General features: G+C 44.1%; 2 protein-coding genes and 1 long non-coding RNA gene across 4 annotated transcripts in view; 2 read left to right on the top strand and 1 right to left on the bottom strand.

The window, feature by feature from the left end:
- Positions 1-66: 66 nt before the first annotated feature.
- On the top strand, positions 67-16,681 carry RLBP1 (retinaldehyde binding protein 1). Its single transcript, XM_080980519.1, has 8 exons — positions 67-362; positions 1,864-1,903; positions 3,717-3,845; positions 6,435-6,639; positions 9,438-9,616; positions 11,087-11,245; positions 14,183-14,293; positions 15,957-16,681. Exons 2-8 carry the CDS (start codon positions 1,892-1,894, stop codon positions 16,113-16,115), a joined length of 954 nt encoding a protein of 317 aa, XP_080836645.1. The 5' UTR covers positions 67-362; positions 1,864-1,891; the 3' UTR covers positions 16,116-16,681.
- Positions 16,682-20,032: 3,351 nt separating this feature from the next.
- On the top strand, positions 20,033-24,744 carry LOC308462737. The gene is made up of 2 exons (XR_013979289.1): positions 20,033-22,781; positions 22,813-24,744. It is a non-coding gene; the product is annotated as an uncharacterized lncRNA (long non-coding RNA).
- A 996-nt stretch (positions 24,745-25,740) lies between these two features.
- Positions 25,741-27,567, bottom strand: part of ABHD2 (abhydrolase domain containing 2, acylglycerol lipase) — a 38,965-nt gene continuing 37,138 nt past the window's right edge. For both annotated transcript variants that reach the window (XM_080980476.1, XM_080980477.1), the window contains exons 10-11: positions 26,807-26,891; positions 25,741-25,948 (exon numbers count right to left, since the gene is read on the bottom strand). In XM_080980476.1, coding sequence (XP_080836602.1) covers positions 25,755-25,948; positions 26,807-26,891 — 279 coding nt within the window. In that variant the 3' untranslated portion in view covers positions 25,741-25,754. The remainder of the gene's footprint in view (positions 25,949-26,806; positions 26,892-27,567) is intronic.

The following is a 27,567-nucleotide window of genomic DNA, read 5'->3' as shown; positions in this document are numbered from 1 at the left end:
GAAGCTTTTATACTTGGCTAATCGGCCCCAGAATGCTGCCAGCCTCCCCGCCATGAACTTCTGTGAGCCAAGACCACTTGCTCTCGCTCTCTCCCCTGCCCCCTCCTCGCCAGCCTTTTGTAATTTTTTAATGGGGTCCCTCGCCTGGTTTGTGCTGACCTAATTAGAGAGCTCTTGCGAGCGATGCCTTGTGATGGTCTAATCCCAGCCCGGTGACTCTACAAAGCTTTTGCCTGGGTTTCCTCTTGTTGCACTTCAGCCTTTTCTCAATTCTTTGCTGCCCGTTGCATGTTCAATTTATTCACTACGGTGATTCTGCCTGGATTGCACACTGACCTTCTTGGAACTGTTTCACCTCCCTGGTGAGTATTTCGAGATTCTTTTCTTCAGCTTAGATTCTGCCACTGCAACCCTTCTTGTTAAAGTTGGTTGGGAGAGTATAGGTGCTGCAGGTTTAATACTGCTTCAAATCACAGCAAACGCAGCCCAGCCATTAAAAACAACTGGATGTGTTTCAGCAAGGACTAGATGTCTACATGTCAGGGATGCTCTGCTTGGAACCCTATATTGCAGATTCGGCATTGCATGGGGTTGGACTAGACAACTGCTATGTACCCATTCAATCTCTGTGAGCTGTGTCCAGGGCTGCTGAGCTAGCACATGGACGAGTTTCAGTGTTGTACAACGGAGGAATCAATACGATACGATACGATATCTTTATTGTCATTGTCCCATACAGAACAATGAAACTGAAAAACTACATAAAACATTCTAAAACCCCTAAAAACTCTGAAACCCCATTTTAAAATACAATATACTATAGAGATTCCTTATGCTGTGTTTAGAACCAGAATAGCATTTGTGTAGAAACTGTTTCTCAGGCGGCTAGTCATGGCCTTTATAACCCTATACCTTCTTCCAGAAGGCAGAAGCTGAAAGAGATCATTTCCGGGGTGCGTACTATCCTGTCCTGTGGTATCTCTCCAGTGCAACAGTTGCACTAGCAGAAACTCGTGGTGCAAGAGATTGCCCAATCTTGTGCAACAAGTTACCGGCAGCCTGTTCATGTAGTCTCATATGTAGCAAACCTGTGAGTCTATGAACACGGGAACTTAAAAGCTACATTATACCAGGGCAGATCGTTTGTTCATCTGGCCCTTCACTGCTGGCTCTGGAAGACAGCTGCTCTCCAGGGCAGAAATTGGTCTCTTCCATCCCTTGCTGACTGGAGATGTCAGGGAGTGGACCCAAGACCTTCTGCATATTGCGCTGGCACTGAAATAAGACAAAAAAGCCAGTTCCAATGCATGTTTACTGCCACCAAGTTTAACAGGACTTCCTGTATGTCCCATCATCCCTGACTACTGGTCCTGCTAGCTAGTCTTGTACTCATGTACTCATCATGGCCAAGGATAAACAAAGGCAATCAGGACATTAGCTGACGTGGTGATAGGATAGGGATGTTGGCCCCACCCTTATCAGTAGATAAAGACTCAAACAAACAGGAGGAGTGGTATAATTGGGAAGTTCCACAACCAACAAAGGCTAGCAGCTGGAAGCCTTTAGCAACCTAAGAGAAAAAGTAAACATTGGGGACTGTATAAGTATAAGACATAATTAAAGGAGGCGGCCCAGCAATGTTCTCTGAAAATTAAGTTCCTGGTAATGAGAAGAGGCTGGGACTTCCTGCGGACAGCCTCGCTAGGTCTCCTCTAGAACCCTCAAGGCGGACTTGGGATTCTGAAGGATCCTCAGCTGCGGAAAGTTGCCAGATCTCTCTGAACCAGAGAGTGAACTGCAACAGGTGTCAGTGTGTTGCCTCCTGGTGATGTTAGCCTGACAATCCTCATTCTCTCTTTTCAGTGGTTGCGTGGATTAGGAAAACGACAACATGACTTCAGTGGTGAGTACAGATCCTGTTTGTTCCATTCCATTTGTTCCCTTTTCCTGATTCTAACCGGGCTTAGATTAAGGAGATCTTGATTCATTTCTGCTCTCAGCAGGGCTAGCATCAGTCTTCTACATCCTCAGGCTGCTACCAATGCTGAAACCAGCGCTGACGACAATGTCACTTTGGCTTTGCCACATGGGACAAATAGTGGCTGCATCCAGGAAGCTGCCTACCATGTGAAAATGTTGTTGAATATTTATATGCTGCAGTTTTGGAGGAAAGCCCTTCCAAAGCATCTTAGCCCATCCAAAGCAATGGAAAGATACTCCATGGATAGGGCAAATCTGGACTGGCATTTTTATGCTGATGCCATTGCGTGGGCAAACTGCAAAAACCTTACATTTGTGAGCAGCGTTGAGCCCACAATAAACACCTGCTTCTGTCTTGCTTCAGCCCAGATGAAAGGAAAAGGTAGATGAACAGTAACAGGCAACTGAGGAGCTCTGCCTCTAAGATGCATAATGTCAGGAGCAAGTATCAGGAATAAAGCACATGGAGTAAGTGATTCAGAAGAAATAAGACCTGTGCAGGAATGCCAGGCCTAATGAGGACAGCAACTCTTCTCAGTGGGTTTTGCCCCTATGAGACAGTTGTGGGGACTGAAGATCCCCGCCTTCCCACAGCTTCCTAAATCTCCACCTTCCTTGGGTCTTCCCCAAGCAATCTGAGACTCCACCGATGTGCCTGTCTCTGCTCCTCCCTCTTCAGACCTCTTCTATTCCTGGGAGACAAGGGGGCAGGGGAGCTTGTCACAGCAGGAGGGGAAGACACCCAGCCTGACTCATCTCTGCCTCTTGGCCTCCCTCCTCTCTGCATCCACCCCTGCTTCCAATTCTGTACTTCTATCTGCCACAGATTTTCCCTGCTCACTAAACCCTGTTACATCTTCTACTTCTGACACCTCCTCCTCCCAGTCTTCTCCCTTTTTCTCTGACCACTCATCGTCACCCTGTCACCAGTCCCCGGATTGAGCCCGAAACCTTCTAGATGCAAAGTACGCACTTTGCCACTGATCTACAGCCAGTAGTGTAGTGGCAAATTCAGTCACGCAGGGTCATGACAGTTAAAGCCATCTCCCCTGACAGTCACACCCCTTCAAACATTATGCAACCTTCTAAGTTTATATAGTAATATTGTACAATAATAATAATTAAGGATGCATTGCAATGATCATTGCAAATCTCCACGAGTTGCCTTTCAGATAGATCAACAATTTTCTGTGTGGGTACATGGACAAAAATGATTTGGACTGCTCCACTAACTTCTTTCTGAGTGTCTTAAGCTGTGTTTTCCATGAAGTCTGATTGTACGTAACAGAACTTGGGCACCAAACTCTGGAAAGAGAAAACACTATGTTTTCAGTTCCTAAATGCTCTGCTTTGGGTGTACAGTGGTGAAAAAACTCCCCTTTCATGCTGATTGGGTGCCACCTTTAGAAGACATCTGAAGGCTGGGTACAGGGAAGTTTTTAATGTTTAATGTTTTGATAGTTTTTGTATATGCTGGATGCTGCCCAGAATGGCTGGGGAAACCCAGTCAGATGGGCAGGGTACAAATATTTATTTATTTATTATTTATTAATTATTGAGATACCTGTAAGGACCCTGCTGCAAAAATATTCACAAGTCTTCTCCTTTTAGAGTCAATATTTTTTACATAGGGTGCCAAGTATTATGCAAGTTTTGTCAGTTCTTGCATGAGCAGTTGACATGATGGGGATGTTTCAAGTCAGGAGTTCATTTCCCCCTTGTGCTTTCACCCCTAGACTGGCACATTCAGGATCGTTTCTGAGGAGGAGCAAGCCTTGCGTTCCAAACTTGAGAGGCTGACCACCAAGGACCATGGCCGCGTCTTTGGGAAGTGTGAGAAAATCCCTGACTATACCTTGCAAAAGGTGAGCATCGCTGGGTGGGGTGGAGAGGGAAGGCCAAAGTCTGAGAGCTGTTAATGATTCCAGAAGGTGGCCTGTTCATGGAGCTCAACGTGGCTAATTAACCTTTCAAAAACTAACTACTTACGTAGCTCTGTGTGTGAGAGAGAACAAGAGGTTTCAGTGATGTCAAGATGGTCCATTGTGAGACTGTTGTCTTACCTTCCTGAGAAAACAGAAACTGAATTTTTATGCCTCGTCTCCCTGCCAACAGGGCTAGCTAAGAATCCTTCAAGGCCCGTATCAGGGACCCTTCTTTGAAGTTTGCCCCTGTTTTGCATGGCTGTTCCACTGCAATTTAACCAGTACGCCTCTGTTCATGTCATGTAGCATTCAGTGGAGACCAGAGGGTCATAGCAGGGGGGAAGACAAAGGGGAACACACACAGACACACATGGGTCCTGAGTACACCAGGGCTTCTGCTAGGCCCTGAGCCACAGAGATGAACCACAGCCCAAGTCCATCACTGGGAGTCCTAACAGTTGTTACAGCAGTTACCTTGTTCTCCCTTGAAAAGCACAAAGAGCTAAAGGAGAAGGTTGAAAAAATGGCGCTCCAGATTTGATGCTGCCATTGATGTAGAGGCAGAGACAACCCTACAGGGAGGCCCAGTGTGGTGGCTGCTTTATGCAAGAATCATCAAAGGGCTGCAATGTGCCCATTGTTTAATTTCCTACATACAATTGTATCAAAGGCAACAGTCGCTAATTAAGAGCATAAGTCCTGTTAGGTCAGACCAAAGCCATGTCTGTCTCAGGGTTTCCTACTGCTGTGCTGAAAATCCCACTCTTGCATTTTTACCATTCTCCATCAATTAATGAGAAAATAAATTGCGTTATGAAAATGATCAAAGGGGAGAGGAAGCGCTCAGGGCACTCAGTGCATGGTTTTTTTGGTCACACTCACCTTACATTTGAGGTTGCCAAGGGATTATTTGTGAATGCCAGGGACGTGGGTGGCACTGTGGTCTAAACAACTGAACCTCTTGGGCTTGCTGTTCAGAAAGTATTTTTGGAAGATATTTTTCCAAGCTCACATTGCTGATTGGAAGGTATTTTTGGAAGATATTTTTCTAAGCTCACATTGATCGTTGGACAATAAATATAATGCACAGGGCCTGAAATGGTTGGAATCTGTATACCAACATAATTTATATAGCCTTCACGGGAGTCCTGTAGCATATCTAAGGGTCAATATACTTATTTGGTGGAAGTGCTATCAATCACATTATAGTCTCCTTCATTGGGGATGCGGGTGGCACTGTGGTCTAAACCACTGAGCCTCTTGGGCTTGCTGATCAGAAGTTCGGAAGTTCAAATCCCCATGAGGGAGTGAGCTCCCACTCCCACTGCTCAGTTCCAGCTTCTGCCATCCTAGCAGTTCAAAAGCACACCAGTGCAATTAGATAAATAGGTACCGCTGTGGTGGGAAGGTAAATGGCGTTTCCATGCACTCTGGCACTCGTCATAGTGTTCCATGTGCCAGAAGTGGTTTAGTCATGCTGGCCACATGCTCCGGAAAAGCTGTCTGCAGACAAATGGCAGCTCCCTCGACCTGAAAGCAGAGATGAGCAGCGCACTCCATAGTTGCATTTGACTGGACTTAACCATCCAGGGGTCTTTACCTTTACCTTGTGAATGCCCTTTCTTCCATACCAGTGGCATGTATACCATGTGGGTATATAATGGGTCATTTTTAATTCATGGAATTTTATTGCAAGGGAGGAAATCTGGATTAAATGTAAAAAGAAAAGTATGGAATGCCCATAGAAGTTTTGAGTTGTGTGGTATCTTGGAGGCCTTTTAGTTTAACCTGCTGCTCAATATAGGATCTGTGAACCAGCACACTTAATATCCAGAAAATGATACGATTTTGTTCATACTAGCTATGTGAAATGACAGCACTTGGATTCTACAGGGAAAACTAATTAAAGCGAGCTGGGCTGGACATTCTTTGCCTATTTTACTGCTTGATATGCCAAAATACATACAGTTGTCTGCAAAAGTGTTTCCTTTGGTGGCTCCTCAGTGAGTTGCCTAGCAATAGCAGACAAAAGCCATTTTAGTTCACTGCCACCAATTTTCTTCCTGAATAGTACAACCACAAGTGGAATGCTAGGTGTGTTGTTCTATATATACTCTGGTTGCAGAGGGCAATGGTGTTAGTCAACAGGCTGTCACTCCATAGAAATATTAAGAACATAGGCCAGAATCCTTTGCTATGTTCTGGGCTTGTATGGCAGATGTTCTGGTGTTGCTTAGAAGACAAGTTGATCTAGAATAGGGCTCAGCGATGGAAGGAATTTTGAAACCTACAGCATTAGGTTTAGGGCAAGAACAAATAACTGGTTGAGCACCGAGGGCCATGCCAGATATGGTATCATGAGACCAATGGCCACAGCTAGCGAACATGTTTCTGTTTAGGAGAACACTTCCTTGAATATGAGCACACAAGTGCTATTTTGCGTGGGAGAGAAGGGAAAGCAGGTATTGTCCCATTCCTGTGACATCTTCTACCTTTGAGACACAGTCCAGCTTCTCTTCTCCTCCACAGGCCAAGGATGAACTGAACGAGACCCTGGAGAAGCGCGAGCTGGCTGTGAAAGAGCTGCGGGAACTGGTGCAGGAGAAAGCCAAAGGAGGAGAGGACATCTGCAAGGTGGTGGCTGAGAAAGTGAAAGGAAAAGATGATGCTTTCTTCCTGCGTTTCATCCGAGCCCGTAAATTTGACATCAGCAGGGCTTATGATCTGATTAAAGGTGGGGGTTCTTGGCACGCAAACAGACCCAGTCAAATCTTGTTGGTATGCTGTAGTCACCCTTCCTTAGGGTAGCATAGGGAGTGGGCAGGTGATATTGGCTTATTTATCTAGCCTATTAAAAAGAAAAAAGGAGGAGTGCGGGGGCAACACCTTTAATTGCCAGCAAAACCCAAAGTTAGGTTGTAGGAAGAGGTTTTTCTCCGTTTGGGTGCTTCCGCTGTGTGTACCTCAGGTTACATACGCTTCAGGTTACAGACTCCGCTAACCCAGAAATAGTACCTCGGGTTAAGAACTTTGCTTCAGGATGAGAACAGAAATAGTGCTCTGATGGCGTGGCAGCAGCAGGAGGCCCCATTAGCTTAAGTGGTGCTTCAGGTTAAGAACAGTTTCAGGTTAAGAACGGACCTCCGGAACGAATTAAGTACTTAACCTGAGGTACCACTGTATTGTGTGTCCCCCTCCCTCTCTCTGAGAGGGATTTTACTGGCATTGACCCTGGACTCTGGTAAACTGGAGAGATTATGCTGGAGAAGAAGAAAAATATTTGCTTGGCTCTATTTCAGAGCTCCCTTTGTTTATGCAACAGGGCAGTAATTAACAAAACTAGCCACGGAGATGAGGAACAAGGGAAGGATTTTTGCCCGTTTTTATTTAACCGCCCCAAGCTACGCTTCCCCATTTCACGCCTGATGGCTCTTAACAGGAAACAAGTGAAACAAGTTACTACCCCTGCTATTCCTGCCCCCTGCAGAATGGAAATCTGGGTTGATCATCCCCTTGTTGGTAAACAAGCATGAGAAAAATAAGGAGGCAGAATGATTTAGTTTTTACTGAGAAGGAATGTAGATGGGCGGGTGGGGGATGAAAAAATAAATAAACCTAGTTAGGTTCCTGAGTCCTGAAGCAACAAGTTTTAAGTACTGTGGTAAAAGGTAAAGGTAAAGGGACCCCTGACCATTAGGTCCAGTCATGACCGACTCTGGGGTTGCAGTGCTCATCTCACTTTATTGGCTGAGGGAGCCGGCGTACAGCTTCCGGGTCATGTGGCCAGAATGACTAAGCCACTTCTGGTGAACCAGATCAGTGCACGGAAACGCCGTTTACCTTCCTGCCAGAGCGGTACCGATTTATACATTTGCACTTTGATGTGCTTTTGAACTGCTAGGTTGGCAGGAGCAGGGACCAAACAACGGGAGCTCACCCCATCATGGGGATTCGAACCACCAACCTTCTGATCAGCAAGCCCTAGGCTCTGTGGTTTAACCCACAGCACCACCCGTGTCCCAAGTACTGTCCCAAGTACAATTCCAGAGTTTGCACTTCATGGTATTATTGGGGGGGGCAGTGGGAGTGGGCTTATCGGAAGCTGCCTTGTACTGAGTGATATGTTTGGTCCATCTAGCTCAGTACTGTCTGCACCAGGAATGGGGAACCTGTCCTCCCCATCCCTCAGTGTTGGATTACAGATCCCTTCATCACTGATCATTGGCCATGTTGGGTTGATGGGAGATGGAGTCCAACAACATCAGAAACGCACGGGTTACTGATGGGTTTTATTAGGTAGGTGAGGGGATGCATTAACTATCTTTGATCCCTCTGCAGGCCCATGTGTGTGGGTTGAGACAAAGAGAAAATGGGGCTACAAGCCTTTTTCCAAAATACAGGGCTTTTGCAGATACTCGCACGAGATAAAGCCCTCTCAGTGGAGTTTATAACTCCCATCTGAGCAAGTATAATTGGAAGCACAGGAATTAGTCGTTAGGCTGATGTCTCCCTTTTGTTTCCCTGTTTATCAAAGAAACAGGCTCCAAACTGAAAAGCAAGTTTAAAATGTATAGTTTACTCACAGTCAAGCAATCATCCTTACCAGCAACAGAAGTAAAAACTAATGCAGATAAAATACTTGTATTTACAGCCAAAACAACTTCAGGCATGTGCCTTATACAGGAACAAGTGGAGAGATGGTTGCTCCCATAGCTAGTTGAAGAGAGAGGGGAAAGGAACAGGAAATACTTATTTGATCCTTCCCTCCCAGGAGAGGAGGGTTAATGACATCATACAGAGCATTCTCTACCAATTACGTTTCTATGGTCTGAGTCTGCCTATCAGCAACACAGCTCTATGGTCTTAACCCCTTCATGTGCCAACAAGCAAAAATATGCATTGTTAGATTTGACTGCAAAACTTCCATAGTTTCCCTCACCCTAGTCTACCCTGACTGGCAGCAGATCTCCAGGGTTCTTTCTCAGACCTACCAGGAGCTGTCGAGCATTGAACCTGTAACCTTCTGCAGGCAAAGCAGACACATTACCACCAAGCGACTGACCTTCCTTTGAGATCTTTGCCTGGTTTCATTACTTACCTCAATATGTGATGAGACATCACTGCTATGTTAGCTGACCCTCCTCCTTCTGCCAAGTGAGGTCCTGAGCTTCTGACCTGAAATTCTGCCCTGATAGCCCCACCATTTAAGCACACAGCCTCCTTGCAAGGATGGGGAACATTTGCAAGGACGGGGAACTAGTGGGCCTCCAGATGTTGCTAGACTGCCACTTCCATCATCCCTGACCATTGGCCATGCTAGCTGGGGATGATTTTTTATTATGTTTTATTATGTTTTTATATGACCTGGAAGCCACCCAGAGTGGCTGGCAAAACCCAGCCAGATGGGTGGAGTATAAATAATAAAACATCATCATCAGGAGGGCCACAGCTTCACCCATTCCTAATCTAGCTCAATGCTTCAGTCTCTCTTCCCACGCTCATCATTTCTATATTTCTTCCCCCTCACACCAGGTTATGTCAACTTCCGCCAGCAGTATCCAGAGCTCTTTGAAAACCTGACTCCCGAGGCTGTGCGCAGCACCATTGAGGCTGGCTACCCAGGCATCTTGGCCAACAGGGACAAGTATGGACGGGTGGTGCTGCTGTTCAACATTGAGAACTGGGATTACGAGGAGATCACCTTTGATGAGGTGAGCATCTCCGAGCAGAGGTCCTACACCGCAAGCACTTGTGCCCCCCCCTATTAAACTACCAATACTTACCACTGGGATGGGTAACTTGTGGCCTCCGTATGTTACTGAGCTACAATAGCGAATGGGGGACCTTTTCCACCGCAAGGGGCACATTCCCTTCTGGCCAGCCTTCCAAGGGCCTGTGGAGGGGGGCCAGTGGTGGGTTAGTGATGGGTGTGGCCTTTGCAGAGTTCCATGGGCCAGATAGAGAAACCCAGAGGGCCACAACTGGCCCCAGGTCTGAGTTTCTCCACCCCTGGACTGCATCTCCCACCATCCCTGACCACTAGCCATGCTGGTTGGAGCTGATGTGACTTGGGAGTTCAATGGCACCTGGAGAGTCAAGTGTGCAAGTTTGTAATAATAATAATAATTTATTTATACTCTGCCCATCTGGCTAAGTTTCCCCAGCCACTCTGGGCGGCTGTACAAGCATACACAGCAACCAAATAAGACACCAGAATGTCTCAGATTCTTTTCTTGTATATTTGACCCACCTCCTGGTTTGGGCTGCTTGGTAGTGAACAATGGCCTGATGCAATAGGCGCTTCATATCTGTGCAGGACTATTTTCTTTTTGTGTTAGAATCCGACTCCTGGAGCAATGGAAGGTGGTGGTAGTGGGAGCCCTCTCACAACTATTTTAGCCCTCTAGCAAGGACAGTCTGCCTTGCCTCTGGTGACTAACTAGACAAGGAGGGAGCGACTCTCGCTAGTGCAAGGATGCTCATGAAAGATTATCCCCAAGGGAAAACAACCCTCGATACAAAAACATTCCCCGTTCCTGCTGCAAGCTACTGCTTCTCATCAAGGTGTTTCAGGTTCTTTCGGGACAGGCGTGGGGAACCTTTGGTCCTCTAGATGTTGCTGAATTCTCAACAGCACCACCAAGCATGGCCAACGGCTAGGGACGATGCAAGTGCTAAATTCAGCAACATCTGGAGGGCTAAAGGTTTCTCACACCTGGCTGCTGCTTGCAGGGGTTGCAAACTCCTAGTGTGATGTTTTTGCATCAGTTGTTGACTGTTTTTAAGGTTAGATATCCCAACCACTCAGTCATATGGGCTAGAAACATACTTAGCTTTTTAAATGAAAGCTGAGAATCTCAGATAGCTGAACTCTGCTCCCAACTGGAGGGTCAAAGTTTCTCCACATCTGCTCTGCATTCTGTAAGATGGAGCATCATTTGGGCTTTGGGGGGTGGGTATTGTTTTTGTTTGCTACTATGTTTTGTGTGTGTGTGTGTCTTTATTGTAAACTGCCCCGTGATCCTCGGATGAAAGGAGAAATTTAATTAACAAAATAAATACTGACTTCAGCAGCCTGGTACAGAAAGGTTGCCTGTTTCCCAAGGTATGGGAGGAAGGAAATCCATCAACTTGGCCAGAGTTCTGGACATAAGCTCCTGTCTCCATGTGTTTTGATCCAGATTCTTCGCGCCTATTGTGTGATCCTAGAGAAGCTGCTAGAGAACGAGGAGACGCAAATCAATGGCTTCTGCATCATTGAGAACTTTAATGGGTTCACCATGCAGCAGGCCTCTGGCATTAAACCATCCGAACTGAAGAAAATGGTGGACATGCTGCAGGTGAGTCTGCCTTATTGCCCTCCCTAGAAAGCAGTGAAGACAACCTGGACCCCATAGATTACAGTGGTGCCTCGCAAGACAAAATTAATTCGTTCCGCGAGTTTTTTCGTCTAGCGAATTTTTCGTCTTGCAAAGCACGAAATCCCATAGGAATGCATTGAAATTCAATTAATGTGTTCCTATGGTCAAAAAAAGTCCAACCAAAGCCAAATTTGGTACAACAAGAGTTTATTAAGTGCTCTTTAAAGTCACACATACTGTAAAGAGCATTTCAAAAATTTAAGGAACAATAAATTCAAAAATTGAAGGAACAATAAAAATCATAAAAATGCAGGGGGGAAAAACCAAGCTTCCAGATTCTTGCAAACCCCTCCCCAACAGCAAGTCCTTGAATTCCAAACACCCCAACCCCAAATCCAAAAACCCCCCAAAAAGTTTTAAAAGTTTAACTTACCAAATGGCTGCAAAAGAAGTTTTGGAAAAGCTTCAAAAATTGCCAAAGTCTTCAAAAACCTCAAAAAAGGCTACCACACCGCGTGCTATGAGTTGCTCCTCGAAGTCAAGTCGCAACTGCACCTCTTCAAGCAATGCACCTTGGGTTTTAACGGTTTTACGAAAAAGGAAACAAACTTGCAAGCGTTTTCGTCTTGCAAAGCAAGCCCAAAGGGAAATTCGTCTTGCGAAGCAGCTCAAAAACCGCAAAACCCTTTCGTCTAGCGAGTTTTTCGTCTTGCGAGGCATTTGTCTTGCGGGGCACCACTGTACTGGTTATGCAAGAGGCATTCCTAGAACCAGGGGGCAAACAGTATACCACATGACCATTGAGTGTCATCAGTGATGTCAATCAACCCTGGACAGTTCCTTTGTAGAAACATAGGAAGCTGCCTTCTACTGATTTGGACTCTTGTCCAATCTACAGCCTTGCCCCTGTACAGTATATTCCCCCATGCAAAACTCATTCAGGTGGCAGCAATTTCCTTCTCACCAGCTTGCCACTGCAGCCAAAGTCCTTTCGCCTACGAAGTACCGTATTTTTCGCTCTATGGGACGCACCCAACCATAGGACGCACCTAGTTTTAGAGGGGGAGAACAAGAAAAAAAAATCTCTCCCTCTCTGCGCAGCACCCCTTCAGCAGAGCGGCAGGAGAAATGGAGCCCCTTCCATTTCTCCTCCCGCTTCGCTGAAGGGGCGCTGCGCAGAGAGGGAAAGATGTGCAGCGCCTCTCCAGCAAAGCGAAGCCAGGAGAGCAAGAGGGATCAGTGCGCACCGACCCGACTCACTCTCCAGGCTTCAGCGAAAGCAACGCGAAGACTCTGGAGCACGGCGGGAGCGTTCCTGCTGTGCTTTGGAGGCTTCGCGTTGCTTTCGCTGAAGCCATGGAGCCTGCATTTGCTCCATAAGACGCACACACATTTCCCCTTAATTTTTGGAGGGGTAAAGTGTGTCTTATAGAACGAAAAATACGGTACTTCCTCTATCTAGGCATGTAGGCAACTGAGTGATGAAAGTCCGCTGCTTATTGGTGCTCAGAACGGGAACAAAAAGATGATGTATCCACAACCAGAAACATTCACAGGAACATTTGAGGTGCTGGAGAGAAAGGGCTATATGGTCCTTCACGACCCCATGCAAGTCATCACATCAATCTGATGAGTGTGATGGTGCGATTTGGCCCTTTGGCTAAATTTCAGACAGGAGAAGAGATCTGTAACAGGAAAGCATGTTTTTACATGAGAGAATGTGTTCTTTTATTTAAAATGCATCTCTGGGTTATTTGTGGGGCCTGCCTGGTGTTTTTACATGAGTAGAATGTGTGCTTTTATTTAAAATGCACCTCTGGGTTATTTGTGGGACTTAGGAATTAGTTCATTCCCCCCCCCCCCCGCAAAAAATATAGGCCGGCTCCCCACAAGGTCTGAGGGACAGTGGACTGGCCCTCTGCTGAAAAAGTTTGCTGACCTGCTGACCCCTGAACACTTTTGCCCTTTAGCTCAAAAATGTGTGAAGTATTTCCTTCAGTCTTCCAGATTGCTGTTTCTCTCATGGGTGCTTTAGCTGAGATTCCTGCATTGCAGGGGGTTGAATTATATGACTCTTGGGGCCTCTTCCAATTCTACAATTTAATGATGGATGAAAACTCTAACTTTTTGCACAGGCGGCTACATTCCAGCCCCCCAACAGTTGACACCCTTCCCGTTTCCACCCTATATCCCATCAAGCAAGAGATGTTGTCTGTGTACACCTTCCCCCAAGAATCCTGGGAACTGTAGTTTTACCCCTCACAGAGCTACAGTTGCCAGCACCCATAGCAAAACTAGTTCCCAGTATTCCTTGGCGGGGAAATGTGCTTTAAATTCTTGGTGTCTACACAGCCATTATCACAGTTCAGAGACACATTCAAGCCAGGGGGGAAAGTGCTTGAGTGAGGGGTATGACTGTCCAAAGAGTCCAAAAAGATGGAGTATTTGGCCCCTGGACACAAAGTACTTCATCCCTGCCCTTTACATCCATACAAAGAGCACAGCCCTCAGTGGTGGTTTAGTGGAACTGCTTCGCTTCCTCCACCCATCCAAAAAGGAGAAATCAGGCTTTTGAAACAATAAAAGTCCCCTCTGCCTAGCTGCTCTGTCTCACCTTTGCACTACAGTCATACCTCATGTTATGTTTGCTTCAGGTTGCGTGTTTTCAGGTTGCGTCCCGCTGTGACCCGGAAGTACCGGAAAGGGTTACTTCCGAGTTTCGCTGCTCGCGCATGCGCAGACGTGCAAAATGATGTCAGGCACATTCACAGAAGCAGCAAATCGCGGCACGTGCAGACGCAGGTTGTGTTCTGCTCATGTTGCGAACGGATCCAGTTTGCAACCAGAGGTACCACTGTATTATTATTTTTTTGCGGCTGGCTGCCTTAACCATGTGCTCCTTTTGGAAATCCCTAGGATTCTTTCCCAGCTCGTTTCAAGGCTGTCCACTTCATCCACCAGCCGTGGTACTTCACCACAACCTACAATGTGGTGAAACCGTTCCTGAAAAACAAACTGCTGGAAAGGGTGAGTTATGCCGCAGAAGGGTAAGGAGCAATGAGAAGACGAATACAGCATTGTCAGTCAAGGAATGCAAGCATGCCAGGGCAGAAATGAGAAGTTACTGGGATTGGGCATCTTCTGCCAGGAATTGCAGGCATGGAGACCTTTTGGCCCTGCAGATGCTGCTGATCTATTATTGATAAAACAACAACTTTTGTCTCTCACATGTTTCTCCACGAGCAAAAGGTGGTGTACATAGTTCTTCCCCTCCTCATTTAATCCCCACAAACACCCCATTATGTAAGGTAGGCCAAGAGGCAGTGACTGATCCAAGGTCACCCCCACCCAGGGAGCATCATGGCCCAGTGGGGATTTGAACCCTGGTCTCCCACATTCTAGCCTGACACACTAAATGTTACACCACACTGCCTGCAACTCCTATCAGCCCCAGCAAGCACGGTCAATGGTCAGGGATGATGGGAGCTGTAGTACAGCAACATCTGGAGGGCCAAAGGTTTCCCCACACCTAGCTGCTGCTTGCAAGGGTAGCAAACTCCTGGTGTTACGATTTTGCATCACTTGTTGATATTATATCCAGCCACTCAGTCATATGGGCTAGAAACATGTTTCGCTTTTGAAATGATAGCTGAGAATCTCTCTTTTTACCTACATGCATGCATGCATACATACTTTATTTGGTTTTTCAGATTAAAATTTTAGTCATATATCGAACATAGAACATAAAAATATGATTCCAATGAATCTCTTGGACTTCCCTCCTCCCCTTTGTGGGTCCTATTATTAATCATTTCCTCCTGCATCTTTTATGATGATCCAAATCTTTTACCTCTCCATTGTGTCTAAAATTCACCATTAAGCTACAAGTGATATTCCAATCCTGCTAACGATTTTAGCTGTTTACAATGGTCCTTAAGATAAGTTATAAATTTCCCCCATTCCTTATTAAAATTTTGGTTTTCCTGATTTCCGATTTTTCCAGTCATTTTAGCCATTTCGGCATAGTCCATCAACTTCATCTGCCATTCTTCTCTGGTAGAAGACTTTATCTTATTTCCATCTCTGGGCCACTAACTTCTGCGCAGCTGTGGTCACTTACATAGTATTTTCTTCTCCTTTGGGATTTCGGCACCTATAATTCCTAAAAGGAAAGCTTCAGGTTGTTTTTTTTAAGCCAAGGTTATTTTAAACATATATTTCAAATCATTATATAATCATAAGTAAAGTAAAGGGACCCTTGACCATTAGGTCCAGTCGTAGCCGACTCTGGGGTTGCAGAGCTCATCTCGCTTTATTGGCCGAGGGAGCTGGCGTACAGCTTCCGGGTCATGTGGCCAGCATGACTAAGCCGCTTCTGGCAAACCAGAGCAGCGCACGGAAACGCCATTTACTTTCCCACCGGAGTGGTACCTATCTATCTACTTGCACTTTGAGGTGCATTCAAACTGCTAGGTTGGCAGGAGCATGGACTGAGCAATGGGAGCTCACCACGTCATGGGGATTCAAACCGCCAACCTTCTGATCAGCAAGTCCTAGGCTCTGTGGTTTAACCCACAGCGCCACCTGCGTCCCCTGTTATATATCATATAATAGCTCAAAAAGCTGAACTCTGCCCCCCGTTACACAGCATCTCTCAGCTCAACCTTTCTGTCTTCCTTTTCGCACTCAGGTGTTTGTGCATGGCGACGAACTCGACACCTTCTACCGAGAGATCGATGCCGATATCCTGCCAGCAGATTTTGGGGGCAATCTGCCCAAATACGACGGCAAAGTCACCGCGGAGCTGCTTTTTGGGACCCGACCTGATGCTGAAGACACAGCTCTTTAATAGCAACATCTTGGCATAGAAGATAGGGCGCAGAGGTGTCCCCCAGCTATCCTGTTAAACGTAGCTTTGGTTGAAAGATCTGTCGTGGCCATAAAATCTGGGTGTACATTGCTTTGCCACTCTCTCTCCTTCTTTGTCACCAGATGGCAGTAGAGCAATGAAAAGTCCCCTGCCATTTCTCTCAAGAATAATCCTTTTTTCTTTTATTACCTCACCCCCACCCAGGAAAAACAAGAAAGTGGAATGAAAGAGAGGGGGAAGGAAGAAGAAAGAGAGATGGTTTGTGGTGGGGACATTCTAGATGAGGCAGTACAAGCTTTGTTGACCAAGCACCCAAGTAGTCAAGTAGTTGAGATGTGCCTTCATAGATTTACTGGCTTGCCCTAATATGGTGGGGAGAAAGTGTGCACCCATATATAGCTATGTATTTTAGAGCCCAGGTGTCACTGGATTTGGGGACAAGTGGCTAAGGAAAGAGGAAACAGACAAAGCTGTCACAAAGGCAGTGCAAATGGCACAGCCAAGGACTGTTTTCAATACAGAATAATAATAATAAAATAACAGCAGCAAGGGTGTTTTTCTTCATTTGTGAGTCACAAAAAGCAACATTCGCAAGTTTCTCTGTGCTTTGGAGAAATCAAAATTCTCTGAGAAGCCCAGTTGTGCAGCCCATGAGAATTACTTACGGTCGAATTTTTTGCAGAATATTTTCAGTAAATTTGTACTATTTTACATGCTTTGTGTTCCCAGCAACCATGCCATGACCTATAGATGGTATTAAGGCCCCATACTCCAACCACTAGAAATCCTAATGTGCAATTCCTCCGGCTTCAAAGATTTCAGAAGGCATTGATCAAAATGTTCAAGTGTATGCTCCTAAAAAAGGTGCTGTTGTTGTTTCAAGGAATTAAAAGCTTAAATTCTTAGGAAGCTGGATTCTGTGGGTGATCCCACATTCCGACAGTTTTCTGCACTTCCTCGAATCACAGCACACACACACACAGAGAGAGAGAGAGAGAGATCCCTCTCTATCATTCCTGGGCAAAAGGTGAAAGAGGGGAAATGGCAGCCACTGGGAGAGGAGACATGCCTTCAACATATGTCTTCAACGTTTTGAATGCAACTTCAGCAAAAGACCCAGAAATAGCTAATTGGAATTTGTATCAATGAATGTGCTTTGAGGTTTGTGGAGACAATGAAGTGGCTTCACCATCAGAAAAAGCTCCAGGTTTTGTGGATTCCTAGAAAAGACATCCACAAAGATATCCCCCCCCCCCGCAATCACGAGTTTGATTTGCTTTAGAGATGGAGGTCCAGAGGCTTGAGGGCCAAAATACAACCTTTCAGGCCTCTGTATCTGGCTCTTAAGACTCTCACCAGCCACAGCCCTCAACAGCCCTGCTTTGCATCTTGAGGGTTGCAAAAAACCTGAGGGTTTTTGCCTGGCTGGAACATATCCTTGAACTCTGAAAATGCTTCTTGCTTGCCTGGATGAGGCCAAAGGGGAATGTGTTTAGAAACTAGTTTATGGTATAAAAGAAATTCATTCATTGTTTTGCCCAGTTTTACGTCTGGCCCTGACCACCAATGGCATGTGGGCCCCAGAAGGTTGCCCAGAAGAAAATGTAATCCTCAGGTTGAAAAAAAGTTTCCCCATCTTGTTTTACTTCTTCATTTACATAGTCTTTGTTGGTCCTTCATGCTGGTTTCCAAGGCCCCAGACAGAGGCGCTGTCTTGCACTCAAGTTGGGGGGGTTGGGGGTTGGCGCACATCGTACGCATGTCACAGGCGCCCAGCAACAAATCTGTGGCAAGGTTTACTGTTGCCTCAGCCAGATTTTTCATTTTTACTGCACACAGACCCGCTGTATTCTCTGAATACTAAATTTCAGATGAGGGTATGTAGTGATATGATCAGTTGACCAATTTCATTCATACAACCCATGCTTCATACATACTCCCCTTTTTGCTCATTAAGGCAAGAGGCACCAGCAGTGCTGGAAAGCAGACATGCTTACCCAAGGAGAAGTGGGTTCTCTTCCTTGTTCTATGAAATTAGATCTACAGCAATCCCCACCTCTCTCTCTTCCTCTTCCTAGAGATAAATACCAGGACTGTTTGATTTGTAAAGCAAACCAGCAGGGGTCCCTCTGAAACAGAAAAAGCTCCAAAGAAGCCTACAAGAGGTGCATTCATTAGACCACTGGCTCCCACTCAAGCCAAACAGGATATCTACTCTGATGCTGCAGAGAAGACAGGGGTCTTTCAGAGTGGAGGGTGGGGTGGAAGCTGGTTGAGCTACCGACTTCAGCATCACAATCTCACCCTACCCAGAGACATTAATATGACTTAGGTGGAGCAAGGGATGTGGATGGAATTAAGTGTCCCTCTGCCACTCTTTCTGATGAATTCACCCATGTTAAGTCAGGTTAAGGTTTCCCAAAGAAATAAAAGAAGCACCCATCACTCCACCACCCATATAACTAGTATACGGAATAAGCATTTCACCCTGGATCACAAAAATCAGCAAGTTATAGAAAGGAGTTCCAGCTGCACCACTACCTTCGACTTGATGTTTTCCCAAATGCGGGGAATTTAGAGTAAGCAATGCAGACCTGCAGTCTGCTGTGACAGAGCCCACCAAGAGCAGCACATGATTTTGTGGGTCATATACAGCTTGGTTCCTAGAATTTCTGGGGGCTTAAGTAGGTTGCAGTACAAAAAGCCAGTTTGTTGTGTGTTGTTGACTAGAAGCCACAAGCCCCAAATCTGGATGGTTATTTCAGATCAATTTGTGAACTGAAGCATTGTGCATCTCTGCAATGCTGTACTTCCTCCTCCCAGGTCTCTTTCTCTAGGCTTCTTTTCTCTTAAATAACTAGGTTAATATTAAATCTGGATATAAGCATGTTACCAGTACAGTTGACTCAGTTCAAAGATTAACTGTAGGGGTAGCAATGCTTCCACTAGATACATTGCAAGTTAAGAGGCTTTTCCATGTAAATGAAGAATCAATGCGATTATTTCTCAAAATATGTATACTTAAATATCTGCTGTGCCATGCACAGACATTTTCATTTTTGTTAGATGGAAACAAACTGTTCTAGTCTGCCCAGTGACTCCCAGATTTTTCTCTTTTGCTGTGCTTTGGCCAGTTCAATCCTCACAAAAACCAAGTGGCAAATGAAAGGAAAATGCTAATCACAGACACATAGCAGTCATTTTTGTTTGCTGCTGGTTCTGCAAGGGTTGGGCTAGCCAAGGCATAGAAAAACAGAAATGAGCAAGTGTGGAAAGAAGACTTGTCCAGTGCACAGGTTCCTAAATTCTCACACCCAACCTCACAGATGTTATGGAAGCTGCTTGTAGAAAGAGCTTGTATGGGATTTTCATTGCTATCTATTTAAGGAAAGCATGCACAATGTACAGTGGTACCTTGGTTTACAAACTTAATCCGTTCTGCAAGTCCGTTCTTAAACCAAAGCGTTCTTAAACCAAGGTGATCTTTCCCATAGCAGCGGGGGACTCAATTTAGAAATGGAACACACTCAACAGGAAGTGAAACATGTTCTTAGTCCAAGGCAAAGTTCACAAACCAAAACACCAACTTCCTGGTTTGCAGCATTCTTAATCCAAGTTGTTCATAAACTAAGGTGTTCTTAAACCACTGTATACTGTGTGACAAAGAGCTTCAAGGCCTGGGTATAGGAATGAAACTGTAACTAATACTCTACTTTGCTGTAAACTAAACTTGGTTTAGTAGTCAGATTTCCTTGCAGATCAGTTTCCCCGCCCCCTTGCTGGTTTAAAATTATGATTTAAAATCAATCCACCCTGAATAGTTGTCATAATATCACTTCCATTTTGTACCTCCTATGCTAGTTGAAACCAATGACAGACAAAACAACGTGTTCTGAACTCAAATAAGTTCTTTATTTTTTTAAGCAAAGAAATTCCATTGAATCAAATATAACAAAATTACTCTGTTCCGCATGACTCTGTTTATCACACACAGAACAAAAAAATTTAAGAAAAAAAGATCAAGGACACACTTTTAATAACTTGAAACGTTAGCAGATTTAGAAAAATTGCATTGCTAGTTGCAAATTTTCATCTCAGCAGCAACTGGTTCCCAAGAGACAAGAAAGGAACCAGCAACCATGAGAGTCACTTACACACATGAAACCTGTTCAGGGCAGCATTTTTGTTTCCAAAGGAATTAGGAATGTGAAAGTGATGTTTTCCAAAATGTCTGTCTGGAAGCAAAAATTACCAAAAAAGAAAAAACTGAGGTTGAAGAGACATTTTCTTTAAAAAAAACAAAAAACCCTAAAAAACCAAACACTCAACTCACTCCAATAAGGCAGCTGCAGTGACAGAAATCAAAGAGCGCACAGGTACAGGTCTAGCTTCCTGAGGTGTTTGGATATTCCTCTGTGTGTTCAGGAGAAAAATGGGGTGTTTATCTTTTAAAGTTGTGCTTTCTTAAATAAGGTGAAAGACTGTCAGAACGAATCTATGAATTAACTATCAAATGCAATCGAAATAGCTGTGATGAAATAATTGAACGGACAGACTCACAGATTCTAACACACTACACTGATGAATCTCAATGGCAGATTAAGTTCTTGAGGTTCCCAGCACGAAACAGCCACACAAATTAAGCCGTGATGTCTGCATAGGCTTTTATCAGCCATTGATCTGGAACTGAACCTACTTCAATTCTGGAAAAGGCTGTTTGGTACAAGCAGAGATTCTGCTGCATATAGCAAAATAATAACTCCTGCGAGTTGCAAAAAAAAAATAAAATGCTGAAAAACAGTGAATCCCCATCTCAGGAATTTTGAAACAATGGGTTACTCTACAAGGATTTGAACCAGCAAAAGTGCTGGAAGGTTGGTGGTCCCAGAAACTGAGGAAATGTCTTGCACGAAGGAAATAGGGATGGTTGCTCTGGTTGCAAAATGGAAAAAAGCGGGGGGGGGGGGGGAATACCAATTCTCAGTTCCAGCTTTATAAATGCTGCCCTTTCATGGTTGTGCCCTTTAATGTAACCAGCAAAAAGAACAGAACACCAGATGCTTCAATGAGATACAGTACAGTTCTTGATTTAAAAAAGGGGGGGAAGATCCCACTGCCCCCGCATTCCACCCGGCTGATTTCATCTCATTTTGTCAAGCAACCAAACCAGAGGCGCTTCAAGGCAAAGGAGATTTTAAAAAGAAAACAATTCCAGATAAGGAACATGTGGAGACAGCGAAACAAGATGTTAGAATAGTACAAAGGCCACAAAACTCCAGCAGCGTTGCATGGCACCTACCACCCCTTTTCAATGGAGACCTTGCTCAGTACACTACCAGCAGGCTACTTTTCGCCCTCATTTATATCACTGGCAATAAGTGTGCCTGCTGTGCGACTAAGAGGTCTGCATAACATGTAGCTAAGGAGGATTGCTTAGGCAACTGATATATGGGAGGGGGCCGGTGGTGTGTTTCAGATACTTTACAACCATCTTGTTGGCTATTATTACTCTTGTCAAGACTACTCAGTGATACACACCTGGACCTCTCCTTGTAGAGATGCTTTCCTATGATAAGAGTCCCCAGACAGGGAGTTGGAAGTTTCTATTCTGGCAGAAAACTCAAAGGCCAATGACAATACAATTGGAAGAAAACTGCTAACCTCTGTATAACTGAATGTAGGGCATGCCCTTTTAGAAAAGAATATACCAAACACTTTCAGCATGAGTCTGGGACAAAAAAAGAGAGAGTTGTAAACATGGCCTGCTACCTAGTAATATAAGCCTTCACAAAAAGACCGAAGCCAATCTTAAAAAGGTGCCCAACCTTAAGAGTCCATGAATATCTGGAATACAAACATTTCACCCACAACCAGGCCACTTTAGTGCAGGCATCAACAAAACAGTGAAGATATGAATGTTGAAATAGATGCACAGCTTACAGAAAGCTGCAGATGTTACCAGTGAAGAGCTGCTTTATGCTTTCATCTGATGAAATCTGCTTTGAAAATAATTGAACATGGCAGCTCTTACCACGTGGCAAACCAATTGATGGCAACAGATCACCTCAAACAGAAAGGTCTGAAGTGGCGTGCTCCTTTTTTTTTTTTTAAGTAACAAGATCTGGTGAGCTCCTATGCACAGTTACAAACAGCAAATCGTAACACAGAAAGCATCACCAAGGTCAAATTTACTGGCAAAAACAACGGGATGGAAGAAATGTTAGTGTCCTGGATGCTTCCTTGTTTTTGTTTGTTTGTTTCCATGTAATATCTTTCGGGGGGGGGGGGCTGAAGTCTAGCCTACTGATAAGCAGGGAGATGCATTACAGCAGAATCACAGATTTACTGGAAAATACTAACTGAAAGTCAGAATCACATATATTTTTAAAATGGAATTTGTAAAGCCACTTCCTCCTGTTGGATCAAGTTAACTCGTTCTTTCCCCTACTGGGTTTTTTTTCTGGGGGGTGGGGAGCATTAAGTGTATCCCCAAGTGTGTCTATCAAGCAGACTGAGAACCTCAATTTTATGGTCTCACTGGTAGTGTTATGGGGCAAAATAGGTTTCCAAATTTCTATATGGCCATGTTAATGAGAATTAAAGACTCTGTAACAGCTCCACATTTTGGTGTGTGTGTGTGTGTGTGTGTGTGTGTGTGTGTGTGTGTAGGGAAAAGGGATCCCTTCCAACATTTCACAAGAGCGCTAATGATTTTCAAGGGTTTGATAGTTTTAGACAAGAGTGGTTCATGCTCTCCTCCATTTAAAAGAATTTTAACCACTGAAGTGATCTTCTTTGAAAAGGCTGTATTACATAGGTGCATTGCCATGTGATCCCTGAGTACTGAAGCTTAAGAATGCCTAAATATGAACACTGGAGTGCCATCAAAAGCAGGCATCAACTCATCTTCTTGTTCAGGTGCAAAACTAGTTCCATAGCTGAAGGGCCCTTTACAAATAATTGCATCCTCACATCCAGCTTCAAGCAGAAGGTAATAAAAGCCTTTCCATTGTGAAAAATGCAGTTTCCCTTTTAAATGCATCAAAAATGTCTTACTTGGGTAGAAGTCAATGGTAGTGTTAAATTCCGCTATTTAGCACCCATTTGCTAAGAAGTGGGGCAGATGAGATTTATATGATCTAAAGGGAAACCAGAAGTGGGGCAGATGAGAAAGATGGCTCTCAGTGGCAGGTCTAGAGGAACTTCTATGCTTATGTGCTGCTAGGCAAACTCTTTTTGGCAAAACAGCTGCACACTAAAGAGGAAAAAACTAATATTGTGGAAACTGATGTGAAACAGACACTCTCATAGCTAACTTTCTAAATTTTAAGTGGGGGTAAAGAAGCTACATTCACTTCCAATATATATTTGCAGTAACTAAAAATGATTTCAACATCTACTTCCACTCAAACAGAAAGGAGACTCTAGATAGTGACCTGCACTGCTTATGCACCTATAATTTCATCCGCACACTAGGGTTTACGTAGGATTTTGGCAGTTTATGGATATAGAAGAAAATTCCAAAGAATAACATATAAATAGGCTGAAAAAGAATCGAGAGCCAACTCTTTGAGGAAAACGAAAGAGCCATAAGCACTGGCCAAATCATGCCTTGCTAGGCTTGGTCACTCCCTCAGATTTGAGGGGGTAGAACATGAGTTCTACACAGCTTGCCAGACATGTCAAGGTTGTTGAACTAAGGCTGAAGGAGTTTTTATTCCTGATGTGAGAAGTGCACCTCTGCTACAGTAGCTAATTATTGCTCAATAAATAAAACTAGAAGAGAATAGAATAACCCCCGAAAACTCAACATACACCTTTCTGAATTTCAAAGCTGCTCCAGGATATGTTCTATGAAGCATCCAAGTTCAGAAAGGATTCCTACCCATGTTAAAATAAAAAAAAAATCACACTATAATTAAAGTGCCTTGAAAAACGAAACAAAAAGGTTTAAACAATAAAGTGCTAACTGTTATGAAAAATGGGGTGCGTGAGAACTCCTGCAAAAAGAGGTGAAAGGGACCACAAGGAGGCAAGAGTGAGCTGACAATTCTGAAGGGAAGCCAGTGTCTTACTACAACGTTCCACTGTCTTAATAGAAAAGTAATCTAAATATCAGATTTTTAAAAAATCTTATTAATACATATATGGCTGAATATTTTTCTTCCAGGGTGGAAACTCTGTAGCTCAGTGAAGAAATATGTCTCTCTATTGTGTGGTAGTAAAAAAAACTTTTTCACTGTAACTCAGCCTAATGCATCATTCACCAATTTTCTGTTGGTGTCTTTGCTCTGAAAGACAAGTCAGAACACTGGCCTCATCAGATTGTCCTATATAATCTAGTAACTGTAGATGCATTAGATACAGAACTTTTTTTTTCCTTTTAAGCATTTCAGTATTGTAGACACCAAATCCCCATCTCCTCTAAAGCAAGGCATACTGACTGAAAATAGCCAGTTCAACGCTTTAGAAGTCTGGGGATTTAATTTATTTATCTATTATGTTCTTCCCTAGCAGACATGAAATGTGGGCAAGACCAAAAAATAAAAATAAAAAGCATAGATGGATATTATATTCTCTCTTTCACACACACAAAAAGTTCCTAAGAGTATACATATAGATTTGCTAAGAAGTACTCTAGAAAACAAAACACAAAAAAGGGCCACCTACAAACTGATAGCAAGTGGCTTCCATTCGGAGACCGTATTAAAAGGCCTGGGTTAAGAGCACACAAATGTCTTGTGTCAAAATAAAAATTCCTTATACTAGAAAAGGCAAGTATCACAAGGCTACTTGTTTAGTCTCGAGTAGTAACACAACAGGGAATCCACTGGTCTGATCAACCCAGAAGCCATCTTTGAGCCAAGTCTCAACAAAACGCAAAATGTGACTGTACACACCCAGCCATCACTCCAGAATTCTGGAGCAACTGTAGTGCTGATTACACATCAAACACTTTCAAAGCAATCTAAACCCTCGAAGTGCATTAATCAGAAAGGGCAAGCCCCCCCACCCCCCTTCTCAAAGGGATGCAATTCCGGAAACTCAAAATTCTTTCAACTTTCCCCTTGTTTTGTGGACAGCCTTTCCGATGACTTGCAGAGCGAACTACGACTGATTTCCTCTACAGATAGATATAGATGTCTCCCCCCAGGTGGGGAGGGAAAAAATGCAACCACAAACAGACTGTAACTCCTAACGCACATCACTGACTGCTAGACAAGTTTTGCAAAAACCAGAAGTGGGTTTTTTTGTTTCAGTTTCTATCAGTGAAAGTGTGAACAGATGGTCAAGAGCATCAAAACTTCTTGCTAATTTCAAAAATGTTCTTTTGTTGCACTTGTTTCAGAACCTTGAAGCAAGCTATAGATGGCAACCCACCAATACAGTGCATCAGTTCTTCCAATACACAACTGTACTGCAAATGATCAAATATACTCCCAACTTGCTCAGTGCCAGTCATTAGCCTCTCTGGCCATAGCTCTACTTTGGCATGAAACACTATCGTCAATGCCCAAGTTCAACGTGTTCAGAAGTTAGGTCTGGAAAAGCAGAAGAGATTAAGAGTTCCAGAAGATGGGGATTAAAGGTGAAACAACCTGAAGTCTTTGGAACTGTTTATTCTTGGCCAGATGATTGTTCCGTATCGGAGCATTGTGATTTATTCTTCTCCCACTGACAGATGGCATTGGCATATTGGACCACAAGCTTATCCATCCAGGTGAGGGGTTCAGGAAAGAGTACTGCACCCTCAAAAAAACCCAGGTGACCTCCATGCAATGGCAAAACAAACATGACATTCTCCCGCTTTTCTGCAAGAGTGAAAAAACAAAGTTTAGAACTCAACAGGATCTGCATCTTACCAAAGTACAGTACTCTGTCCAGTAAAACCTCAGGCTTAAGGTATAAAAGGTAAAGGGACCCCTGACCATTAGGTCCAGTCACAGACGACTCTGGGGTTGCGGCACTCATATCGCTTTACTGGCCAAGGGAGCTGGCGTACAGCTTCCGGGTCATGAGGCCAGCATGACTAAGCTGCTTCTGGCGAACCAGAGCAGCGCACGGAAACGCCGTTTACCTTCCTGTCGGAGCGGTACCTATTTATCTACTTGCACTTTGACGTGCTTTCAAACTGCTAGGTTGGCAGGAGCAGGAACCGAGCAACGGGAGCTCACCCTGTTGCAGGGATTCGAACCGCCAACCTTCTGATTGGCAAGCCCCAGGCCCTGTGGTTTAGACCACAGCGCCACCAGCATCCCTTATACTCTATTGTATTATTTTGGCTGGAAAATGTATATACAGCCACCTGTGTTCCAGGTAGGCATAATACTCCAGTTATAAGGCAGTTGCATTAGTCAAGATGCAAGCTACATGAAATCAAGTCTGTGCTGGGTATTTCCCACTGATCCTTCTAGAAAGTAAGATACCCCATTACCCTCTTCTATGGCTCCTTTAGTGTCGAATTTTAGGTTGCAAACTCCTTGGGGAAGGGGCCTATCCTATTGGACTCTGTAAAGAATATGCACATTATGGTGCTATATGAGACACATGCATAGGTTACAAGTTTGTCTGGAAAAACAAACATGTCTTCTGCCCTCCAAGGCTATCTTTAGGTTATCACAATGCTACACTGCCTTGCAGAAATCTATTTACTGAAGCTTTCAGCTCACCTGAGAGGGCTTTTGGTATTGATAAGAGACTATCGTGCACCAGAGGGTCATCAGCAGCATTAACCAGCAAGAGGGGAACAAAGATCTGCAGATTAAAAAAAAATTATTCTGTGTTGGAACACAATCTTGTTTGTAGTCTAGTTATGAAGTCACAATTGAGTACAACAAGTGCTATAGGTGCCCTGAACCTGCAGAAACACCACTGTTCAGATAATACACATTTAAAATTGATGGAGGGGCTCCTTAGCACCAGTGTAAGTGATTTCTGTCACAGAAAGCTTTTATTACTACAAGCAGCAGTCAATAGCATATCTTCTGCAGTGCTGGGTTTGAGGCAAAACAAATTCACTGTTTTGCTATAGGTGGAAAAGATTTTGAACTAGTATAAAACTCAAGACTGTAGAATTGGCTACGGTGACTTAAACTTAACATTTCCAGTGACAGACATCTGCTGCTTTCTAAATTTAGGGAAAACGGAAACAGAATTGGGGGGAGCACTAATGACAGCTTATGTAGCCTATTCCATAGAAGTTAATCAGAAATTGCCCTACAGAAAAACAATAGGTAAATAGATTCTATAAGAAATGTTGGTCTCCATGTAACTGACCATAAGATAGAGGAGCTTTAGTTTCTTCAAAAGATAATAAACTGGTTGTAAAAATTTCACAGATATGCATATTTCCACTTGCTGACCATACCACAAATAAGCATACTTTCCAAGGCAAGGAAAATTATTGCTAATTTATGATGACCCCACATAA

This window comes from Podarcis pityusensis (genome assembly GCF_964106645.2).
Source record: "Podarcis pityusensis genome assembly, chromosome: 14".
NCBI lineage: Eukaryota > Metazoa > Chordata > Lepidosauria > Squamata > Lacertidae > Podarcis > Podarcis pityusensis.
Note: the sequence above shows the minus strand (reverse complement) of the source record. Positions and strands in the feature narration are given on the sequence as shown.